This window comes from Gasterosteus aculeatus, chromosome 9 (genome assembly GCF_964276395.1).
Source record: "Gasterosteus aculeatus chromosome 9, fGasAcu3.hap1.1, whole genome shotgun sequence".
NCBI classification, from domain to species: Eukaryota; Metazoa; Chordata; class Actinopteri; order Perciformes; family Gasterosteidae; genus Gasterosteus; species Gasterosteus aculeatus.
Genome location: NC_135696.1, coordinates 20,190,714 through 20,201,483, shown reverse-complemented (window position 1 = coordinate 20,201,483; position 10,770 = coordinate 20,190,714). Strand labels below are relative to the sequence as shown.

The 10,770-nt window shown below is 45.9% G+C and overlaps 2 protein-coding genes across 2 annotated transcripts; both read right to left on the bottom strand.

Moving 5' to 3' along the window:
- Positions 1-61: 61 nt before the first annotated feature.
- Positions 62-4,390, bottom strand: prokr1a (prokineticin receptor 1a). Its single transcript, XM_040186923.2, has 2 exons — positions 3,832-4,390; positions 62-2,703 (listed from the first exon to the last, which is right to left on the bottom strand). The coding sequence occupies exons 1-2, from the start codon at positions 4,305-4,307 to the stop codon at positions 2,004-2,006; spliced, it is 1,176 nt and encodes a 391-aa protein (XP_040042857.2). The 5' UTR covers positions 4,308-4,390; the 3' UTR covers positions 62-2,003.
- A 2,028-nt stretch (positions 4,391-6,418) lies between these two features.
- On the bottom strand, positions 6,419-10,084 carry snrpb2 (small nuclear ribonucleoprotein polypeptide B2). The gene is made up of 7 exons (XM_040186930.2): positions 9,944-10,084; positions 9,128-9,199; positions 8,758-8,930; positions 8,536-8,670; positions 7,341-7,376; positions 6,842-6,930; positions 6,419-6,743 (listed from the first exon to the last, which is right to left on the bottom strand). The coding sequence occupies exons 2-7, from the start codon at positions 9,189-9,191 to the stop codon at positions 6,584-6,586; spliced, it is 657 nt and encodes a 218-aa protein (XP_040042864.1). The 5' UTR covers positions 9,192-9,199; positions 9,944-10,084; the 3' UTR covers positions 6,419-6,583.
- Positions 10,085-10,770: the final 686 nt, after the last annotated feature.

The following is a 10,770-nucleotide window of genomic DNA, read 5'->3' as shown; positions in this document are numbered from 1 at the left end:
TTGGCGATAATACTTATTATACTTAAATTGACGTATGAGTGTTCTGATGAGATGAAACACATTTGTTGCTGAATAAAAATAATTTTATTTAAAAGATATTTTGAACACATTTGACATAAAATACAACATTTGAAATAAAGTTACATTTCAGAATACATTTTCTAACCATCTCTACAACTAACAAAACACTCTTGGTTGAATGTTGCATGTTTATGTGTTTATAATAAACGTTGACATCACAATAACACGACTAACTAACACAAAGATGCCATTTAGTTGCAGGTATTTGTCGATAACACCTAAAGTTGGTTCTGGGTGAAAAGGTCTTCATTTATTTACACATCTGACATCTGGATCACCTTCACGCTGGAATTGAAGGACGATCAAGCAAATGGAATTAAAGTGATTTTTACGTGAAGACGAGAGAAAAACAGATTTCAGCTCAATTCATTTTTTGTTTTTTTTAAATCTTTTTCACATTAGTCCTAAAACCACAAGGAGCAAGTTTTTTTCCACGTGTTTTCAAAGAGTAAAACTAGCAAATACAGAACTACGGCGACAAAGTTACAAACAGTGAAAACACCAACTGTCCCGCTGAGGAGCAGCCGTCCCTAAAATACACGATTATGCAGAACGGACCCTTTAGGAACCATGTTCTATTTTGGGATTATGATCATTGGTGCACTATAATAAAAAATGACCCTGGAATGTAACTTACAGGTTAGATATTAAAATAGAATCAAACAGCTGTGAGACAGTATCTTTGTTGTGTGTTATAATCAGAGCGTAAAGAGTAATCAGTAAAATTTGAAAAAATACACATTAATACAGTAATATTCATCCAGGAACAACCGATATCATAAATAGTAAAACACTGACAGGGAACATGCTTCTGCACAATGAGGACATTTACTTTTAATGCTTTAAGTACATAATTAAGGTTTTGAATGCAGGACTTTCACTTGTAACATTTTCACAGTGTTTTATCAGTACTTTTACCAAAGTGGAAAACACTTCGCTGCTCCACGCCGTAAACACCTTCTGGCTCGCTCTGAAATGGAGTCCCTCTGTGAAATCGATTTCGTCTACACTTCACTTCTAATGGAGTTTTAAGCCGTGACCTTGAGACGCGTCGCGGCGTGAAAGCCGCCGTGTCGCAATCAGAAATACGACGCGTTCCGTTTCACGACCGAGCGGAAGCTGTTTTATTTAATATGACTGATCATCATTATCGTACAAACGAAACAACAGACACACCCTCGGGCTCCGGGGGCCCGTGAATGCGTCTTCACGCGGAGTCGTCATGGCGACAGGTCCGTTCCCCCGAAGAGAACCGCTTCGTCAGAGTCCCTGTCGTGCTGCCCTGTGATTGGCCCGAGAGTTGTTTGTATTAAAGCGTCTCGCTCTGCGATCGATGCTCCGCTTCACTTTGCAAAGTGCTCGTAGCCATTTACGATGTTTGGGGCGGCGGGGAGGGAGTGGGGGGGGTACCGTTCTCTTTTCTTTTCCGCCCCCCGTTGTGCGACAGCGGTCTGACCAGGATGAGGACGACTTCGCCGAGCCGAAACCAAAGTCTGCAGCCGATATTTACAAGCAGCTCAGAAGCAGAACTGCACGCGTGGCCTCGTTGCGGCCCGCCGCCTTCTGCGTATGAGCTGCGCCCGACAGAGGGCGGCGGGGGCGATCAAGCAGGAAGTTAGCGTCATGCTGGGTTTTCTCGCCGGATTTTGGCAAAAATGAAGCTAATGAGCTCTTCACTATGCACACGGGTCACATGACTTCTTGTCTCGACTGGCGTTCTGCGCGGTGGCGTTCGGTAGTTTAATTTAGCCCCTCGTCAGCAAGTATTTTATGTCACAATAAGAACTAGGCATTACACGCTTGCGTTTTGTAAAAGACGTTAAGGCGAAGGCGCGGTGAAAAGATGCCGACTCATCGCTGGGTTTCCTCGCTCCGGCAGGATCGAACGCTCGTCTCTGGACGAGCTGCCGGGCCGTTTTTTCCTACTTCAGCCTCGCCCCGTCCGCCTCCTCCGTCACCCGCAGGGAGCAGGTCCGGGCCTCGCCCTCCTCCAACGACTTGGTGGCCACGAACGTCACCAGCCTGAGCTGGAACCTCCCCGCCCGCTTCAGCCGCTGGTTGTTGTGCCGGACGCTCATGAAGCAGAGGGTGTTGATGACCCCGTTGCTCATGGCGACGCACTCGATGACGTAGAAGACCACCAGGGAGTTCCGTTCCCTGGATATGAGCGTGGGGTAGAAGTCCCGCAGCAGGGCGAAGCCGTAGTACGGCGCCCAGCACAGGACGTAGGCGACCAGCACCAGAATCAGCACCACCACCGTCCTCCGACGGCCGCGCAGCCTCTTCCGGATCTGATCCGTCTTGAAGCCCGGGACGCCCTTGAACCACAGCTCCCTGGAGATCTGGACGTAGCAGACGGACATGGCGGCCACCGGCCCCACGAACTCCAGGGCGAAGACGAGGAGGAAGTAGGAGCGGTAGTAAGCCTGCCGGTCCACGGGCCAGATCTGAGCGCAGAAGGTCTTGTGCGGGCGGCCTTCCGCGTGCGGGTAGGTCACCTCGGAGGCCATGTAGGCCGAGGGGATGGACACCAAGAGGGAGACCGTCCAGACGGCGAGGATCACGCAGTACGCCGTCTGGATCTTCATGCGAGGCCTCAGAGGGTGGAGGATGGCCATGTACCTGCGGACAGACACAACACTCACTGACTCAAAGCACTTTGGCCGCGCGCACACGCGGTATCTTTCCATCTTTCCTCCTGTTTATACACAAGACGGATGTCAGCCCCGGGAGAAATGGAACATGGAGCGGCGCCACCGGGGGCCCTCGAGTGCCGGCGTCGGCCGCTGATGGATCGGGTTCGGATGCCAAGTGGAGGCCCGAGAGCAGCTTTCATCATCGTCGTGGCGCTCGGACAGTCCTCCCGAGGCCTCAGCGATCATTAATTCACCTGCTGCTCTGGCAGACGAAGCTCTGTAGTTCGGGCCAAACTAATCCCACCAAAGGGCTTAACGACGTGTTGATGTGTTGAATTAGTTGACGCCGGCGGGCCAAAGGATCCGTGAACAAGATTCTGATTGAGGGGCGTTATTAGAGCGGCGTGAACGAGGGACGCCAGGCGGCACGTTCTCCACAAACCGTCCGTGGTCTGGAGCCAGGCTCAGAACTTTTTAGCGTGTACTCTCCTTAGAGGAGGAGAAGGTGGGTGTTCCGCCTCGTTCGTTATCGCTAAACAACCAGAACGCGCCGATCGTGCGTCTCCGGAGACGCAAGAGGATGCGATCAGAGAACGCACGCGCACCGCGGGGGGGGGGCGCTTCTACTCTGCAACATGAAAGGGGATGAAAGGAAAGGAAGACGTGATGTACACGTGTTTACGCTGTGAACGTCTTCAGGATGAAATTGTGTTTGACAGAGAAACGCCTCTCTCGCTCAAATGAAACAAACGGGTATTTTGTTCTAGGTACGAGGTTCTCACAGAACACAAACATCATGTACGATATAATGTGTAGTGTGCAGAAGACGTCTGGAACAAAGAACACACAAAAAAGACAAATGACTCCAATAACGTCCCTTTGAGAGCTTTTATCTTGGCTTTAATTGGACTCTCGCTGCTCCTCGTCGAAGGGATCGGTAACAATGGCTCAATGAAGTCGGATCCGACTGCTCCAGCTCTGGAAAGAGTCCGAACGGTACCCGCGTCATACCTCCCCTAATCCCGCCCCCCCCCCAGGTCCCGCCTCCTCCGTCACCTGCCTGCCCCCGCCCCCATCAGCCCTGCAGGTAACCCCCGACCCTCCCGGGCCTCACCTGTCCACGGCGATGGCGAGCAGCGCGTTGGTGGACACGTAGAGGGAGACGGTGCGCAGGTAGTTGGTGGCGGCGCAGAGCAGCAGGCCGTGGTCCCACGACAGCTGCTTCACCACGTAGTAGTCCAGCAGGAAGGGGCAGCACACCGCCGCCACCAGCACGTCCGACACCGCCAGGTTGGCGATCAGCAGGTTGGTCAGGTTGCGGAGCTGCTTGTAGCGGGCCAGGCTGGCGATGAACAGGCAGTTTCCCACGCCGCAGACCACCATGATGCCCACCAGGACCGCGGCGATGACGATGGTGGCCACGAAGAAGGCCCGGCCCCGCGTGGTGTCCGGGATCTCGTCCGGAGGGACCTCGTAGTCCGGGAAGTCGCCGGCTAGAAAGTTGTCCGGCGGCGGCGGCGCCGCGCTGCGGTTGGTCGGGTCGGCCATTTTAAAGGGATCAGGTCGGCATGTTGGTCCGAGTCTGAACATTTAACGACGAGAAGAAAAACACGGGATGTTGCTTCTACTTCTACTCACATCCCGTACGCGGTGGCCGATCCCAGCATGCACTGTGGGGAACGACACTTCCTGGACGGCTCAACGGTGTAACCGCTCACACACACACACACACACACACACACACACACACGGTTCAGGGTGCGACTCACAGAAACGTGATTCTCCGCTAAAGTAAAGACGAAGATGTTTTTTGTCTGCACCCTTTTGGCGGTTTCGCCGATGGCGTTGCTAGGCTACAGAGTCGGTGTAGCCAACTTGTTAGATCTGTCCGCGGGTCGAGGAATGTGTCGCCTCGTCTGGGACGTCTGAGGAACTCATTTAGAGCTTTTCTACCAAAACGCCGATGTGTCGGCTGAGTTTGAACAATCACCTCTGATCATGATTCCTGAAGCAAAGCACAGCAGGATTCAACACTCGTGAAGTATTTCACTTCAGGAGAAGTACATTAAAAAACAGTTAGGATTGTATTTTGTATGAAATCATGAGGTAACTAGTCGTGTGTTCGATACATTCGCAGAATACTTGAGTTAATGTATTTAGTTACTTTCTACCATCATGTCAAGAAAATAGACGTCAGATTAACAAATAACGATAATATTAGCTAATTATAAATTATCTGCATCTGTTGTGAAAGTGGTTCTATAAAGAACATAAAATAATTCTGTGTGTTAAATTCAACAATCAGCTGAAGTCATCTCTAAATAAAAAAGGTAATTATGTCTGAACATGTTTAACCAGTTATGACTCGAATCAACGTCACATAGGCGACCCGTTGGCCCTTCATAACAGCTTGCAGAATATAATAGTAATAATAATAATAATGAGAAAGAGTGTGACTTTTTTTATTTTTTTTTTTTACTTCCGGCCTCTCGGGTTCTCTCGGGGACCCACTGGCGTCACCGGACCGCACTTTGGGAACCACATGAGAGGGCGGGACTTTGATTAATGAGAAATGAGAAAATCAAGAGATCCGATGACATCTGCAGCAGAGCCACGAGCTGAAATCATAATTTTGACATAAAATACACAAGATTCTGCGTGTTGAACCGTAGAATAAAGAAGAAATAACAAAAAACACAAGCAGAAAGTTTCTAGGCGGAAAAGAATCAGCTTTTAGTGAAATGTAAAATCCGACATCGCTCCGTTAGGAATTCTGCAGCTGACATTAAACGGGAATTATTTCACAATTCAATCTAATCGCGTGTGAAAGACGTGAGGTGACATTTAAATGAAGCAGAAAGTATTTTTTTGGAACAGACCTGAAGCTGCTTCTTCGCGCGCGCTCATCCACTGAATGACAGGAGCAGCGCGAGGCGCGTTCACGACGCCCAGCGAACAGACACGCGCACGGACACACTTTACTCCCGTTGGAAGAAATAATCAATTGAGTTTAAATTTTCTAATTTTTTTGAGTAAAATAAAGTATTAAGGGCGGGGCTTACTGTGATTGACAGGTTAAAATGACGTATTTCTCGATGACCGTAGTAATCTGAGATCAGTTAATGACATCAGATGCTCTTCACTGCTTGAAATTGTATTTTTACAATTTAAAAACTTCAAATCATGAACAAATGATGAAGGCACTCGCTAAAGACACACAACGAGCACACAACGTAAACCATTTAACAAACCGAAGCAGAAAACCGGGAGGAAGACCGGATGAGTCATTGTGCAGAACCTGAACGTCTCTCCTGAAAAAAGTCTGATCCTAAAAAAAAAATAAAAAAAACACACATACAAGGCCGGAGACCGAAGACACGGCGCTGTGTGAGAATAAAACACTATTATTGTACTTTATGAAGGATTAGTCACTCTGCTCCCAGGAGACCACGAAGCACTTAGAACTATTATCACAGTGTTTTCACAGCTTTTATCTGTAAAAAATACTACTTTATTCAGTTATCAAGGACTTTTTGCTGCTTATTTATAAAGTATTTTTTATTTTGTGTCTTTTGTCTCTCATTTATGGCTTGAGGGGAGTTAGACCCGTATAACATTTAAATCATATTTATTTAATTTACAGGTTCACGGGGCTTTAGTGTTAAACTAAAAATCCTGGAGGAAAACTCACATCTGAAAAGTTATGTAAAAGACTTTTATTTTACAAAACAAAATATAGGTCAGGGGTTATTCGCTCGATGACAGAATTGACAAAAAAAAAGAAGAAGTAGCATGTACAAAAATCCAAAGCATGTAGGAACACAACGGATATCCGGGGTCGGCCCTCCCACTCTGTCGGCCTCAGACTACTTCTTGGCGTACGTGATCTTCATGGCGCAGGTGGCCGTGATCCTGAAGCCCTGCAGCGCGTCTTTGGCCACGCCCGCCTGCGTCTCGCTCTCAAACTCCACGAAGGAGATGTCGTGTTTGCCCGGGACGAGCCGCACCTCTTTGAACCCGGGAAACCTGGATTGCAGGAAGAAGATGGAAAACAACAACATCAAAAACCGGATCAACAAGCGCCTTCTGAAGAGCGGACAAAAGCGCTGCGGCCGCGGACTCACTGGTTGAACAGCATGGACAGCATCATCTCGTTGGTCTCTTCGGGCAGGTTGTTGAGGAACAGAATGTAGTTCGGCGGGTTGTCCGGCACCTGTGGAGACACCGCAGATCAACACTGGGGCTCACGTGTACGGCCCCAGCTGGACGCCGACACGCGGGGAGCAGTCGCACAAAGCGTGTTTTTGATCACAGGATCACACAAAGCTCACAGGGTGGAAGCTTCGATGAGTCAAAGGGGTTTTTATAGCATCACTTAACTTTCAAAGAACTAAGAAAGAAAACTAAAAAAAAAGGTACAATGTGAAGGATTTGTTGCTTTCTAATAGTAAGGCTTTCTTTCCCGCGTTGCCGTAACCGCGGTAACGCATTTTCTAAAGAGGGTTTCTTGGTTTGTCCATTTCTGGCTCCTATAAAAATATCCTTACATTAGATATAAAGGGCTCATTCTAAAAGTAACAAAAGCAAAAACTCCTGAAAACAGAAATAAGTCATCAGTCTCACCTGTACGATACCCGAGTGCACCGGTGCTGCTGATCCCTGCAAACAAACAAAAACAACAACAACATTTTATAGAGCAGCTCGGCCTCCAGCACCAAACTATTTCCTGCTTGAAACCCTGATACACACTATCTCTATGTGTGTGTGTTAGAGAGAGAGAGCGATGATGATGGGCACTGTTCTCTCATGTCAACCAGACGTGCTGCTGCTTTGTGTTCAGAATGAAAAGCACTTCATTTAATGTGGGAGATGAAGAACTCTGATCTTTCATTTACTCAAATCAGCAATAAAAAACTGTTACAACTAACACAACAGTTTAATGGCTAAACCCTACTAAGTATTCACAGGAGAGTATTTGTCATGAAATCAATGCTTACTGGCAGCGAGGTGGAAGTTTGACTGCTTCTACATAAATCAAAGGCTTGTATTGATTTGCAGGATTTTACCAAGCCCCATGACCACTTACAGTGAATGGGTTTAGGGCTTTTATTGTGAAAGGTAAGAGCAGAAGGAGTGGATCTACTCAGCCTTTTTAAATAGGTCATTGTTCAGACCCATGATGTCGTTGTAGAGTATTCGCACAACAGCTTTGTTTATTCATGCTAAATATTTACGTTCTGTGTGAAAATTTAAATGCAGTTAAAAAAAAAAGATTTAACCTACAAATTCATTGCAAGGAAAAAAGTGGTGCAACGGATTATTGCCAGATGTAACCTGGGTTTTTGAGGCACACGGTGATATTTATAAGTTTATCAGAGATCTGATAATGGAAAATCCCATTTATTTTATTTAGACAAGAAACCTTTGGTGAGAAACCCTGAAATGTTGTCACATTGTTATGCAAAATGTGTCAGGTGTAAAGATAAAGTTGTTGCCATTGGTGGTAAAACTACAGAATATAAAAAGGGAGAAACTTTTTTTTAAAGGACCTCAAACATTCTGTACTCAGACATTTTAACTCCTACATATTAACAGCCAACTATTTAATACGCAATGTTATCTACCCCAGCAATTGATCTGGTTTTACACCGTTACCCGCGTTATGATCAAATACCGACCATCTCTTTGATTCCAACCCCGCTATGAGGAGAGAACGAGCCTGTTTTACTGCAACGAAGCTGTAACAGTTTAATGGTCGAGTTCCATGAACAGAACCAACGGCCGACTCCAGGCTGGAAGATGAATTGACACCACTCACCGCTGCTGGTATCTTTAGCAGGCTGGCTGGCGGCTCCTGAGCTTTCTTCTTCTTGTCCTTCTTCTTCTCCTTGTCGCCGAACGAGCCCTTCACCTTGGTGATGACCTCGGAGTCGGTCTTTGCGTACTGTATCCTCTGGGGGAACAACGCAACACGGGTCAGCTAAAAAAAATAAAACACTGCCCCCTGAGACTGTCCGGGCGACGGGGACGGGGGTCCTACCATGGGCTTGTTGTAGAAAGGGAAGCCCTGAAGTTGCCTCAGTGCGTTGGTGGACGCGGCGAGCTCTTTGAAGACCACGAAGGCCTGCCCCCTCATCTTTGTGGTCTTCATGGCCACGATGTCGATGATCTGGCCAAATTGAGAGAAGAGCGCGTAGAGCGAACGCTTCATCTCTGCAAGTTGGAGACCAAAAGAAGCTCAACATAAAGCCATCGCGGTTTGCTCATGCAAAACACTAACAGGGCCACTTTGAATATAGTAACAGAGACTGGACACACAAAGGGTCATTAAACAACATACCAACCGAATATCGACAGCTTATTTTAAAGTCACACTTCATGCCATAGAGAATTAAGAATGGCAAACGTACCGTCTTTTTTGATCTTGTCATTTATATTGTTGATGTAAATGGTGTGGTTTGGTCGGATATCCATGTTGGTGTCTGACGAAGACAGAGAAAACATGCAAACCTTTTGGTTATCTGAAAAAAACATTTCTAATCTTCACAGCAATTCTAAAGTTCGGTACTCTAAACCTGAAAATGTTTCCATTTAAATCTGCAAAGAATTGACGCGAAGCTTTCAGTGCATTTGAAAAAAAGATCTCTTCTTTTCTACATAAACTGATAGTTGTCTCATTAAGACTTGAATTTGTCAACACGACAAACAAAACAAACAAACCCGTCATAAGAAATATACAACGTTATAAAAGTCCTTTCCCTCTAAAAAGCATGTACATTACGTTACAAATATAGAGTAGTGGTCCATTAAGTTACAGCAAACTGCCAACACGAATAGAAATATGTCCAGAGAAAAAAACAAAACCTGATGTTATTGCACAAATTACCAAAGAGAGAGTCTTAGCTGGAACCATTCCTTAAACATGACTATAATTCCACACTTGACGTGTTTTCTGCGTTTCAGTGGGGCTAAATGCTCAGTTTAGGCTAGTAGTAGCATACGTTAGCTCAACGCAAGCTACGTTCATTCACAACGATAGGTAGCCGCCGCTAGGCTAGCTAGCTAGCATAATACGCATTGTGTTTTAAAGTGGTGTTACACAATGGTCCTGAACATAATACATACGTGTTTATCGCTTCGCCTGAGTATTCGTCAAAACTAGGGACAGATATATATCTCTACATATATATATATGAAGACAAAACTGTATTGAATATTAAACTCACCTCTCTTTTCACACCGCTCATTAAAGCCGGAAACACACTGCGCGCGCCGGTAACGCTGGCTGCTGGTTTAAGGCGCGCTGACCTCTACCGCCCCCGCAGGTCAGGGGGGGAACTACAGGCTCACGCTTTATACACTCCTAAGAGGATTCCTTTATGTTTATCTTTGTATTTGTTACAGAGAGCCATTGTGGCGAATATATGTTATTTTCTACGAAGGGGTTGTTTTGTACATGGAGAACCAAACCGGTCTAACAAAGGAAACAAAGACACAGACAGAGACAGAGAGAGAGATGATGAGAAGATTAGATGTTTGCTGTTGCAAGTATATTTCTTGGTGGAAAAATAAAGTATATGGTGGAATTAACAAGGCTTCTATTAAAGCTATACAAAGTTCAAAATACAAACATTTTATGGATAGCACGATTGGATTTAGATCGGGGAATATCACTATAGGCGGACAAATCACAGATCAAACCTCTTTAACAACTGCGTACCGCAGAGCCCCAAAGAGAGGTGGACTAATCCAATATTTACAGCCCGCTTCCAACGTTGTGGTTCAATAACGATCGAGGGTCATTTAAACTTTTCTTGATTGGAAAACCAATAAATACGTTTCAAAAATATTCTTAGTCAACTGTAACACCACTAATCAATTGGTTGATTCACAGATATAAACATTAAGACAAAAAGACACATCTTAAATCTTAAGTTTTTCAGAGATGTGTTCATTTGTTTCTTGGAATTAAGTTATGAGTACGAAAAAAATACATGAATCGTTTGAAGACTCCAAAATCCAAATTGAATAACGTGACCAAATAAGCAATATG

Coding starts and splice junctions, on each gene's coding strand:
- snrpb2 (XM_040186930.2), bottom strand. CDS start 9,191: ATGGATATCCGACCAAACCACACCATTTACATCAACAATATAAATGAC. Junction 7,377..8,535: donor TGCTAAAGATACCAGCAGCG/GTGAGTGGTGTC, acceptor GTTTGTTTGCAG/GGATCAGCAGCACCGGTGCA. Junction 6,744..6,841: donor CTGTCCATGCTGTTCAACCA/GTGAGTCCGCGG, acceptor CCTGCAATCCAG/GTTTCCCGGGTTCAAAGAGG.
- prokr1a (XM_040186923.2), bottom strand. CDS start 4,307: ATGTTCAGACTCGGACCAACATGCCGACCTGATCCCTTTAAAATGGCC. Junction 2,704..3,831: donor CTCGCCATCGCCGTGGACAG/GTGAGGCCCGGG, acceptor GTCTGTCCGCAG/GTACATGGCCATCCTCCACC.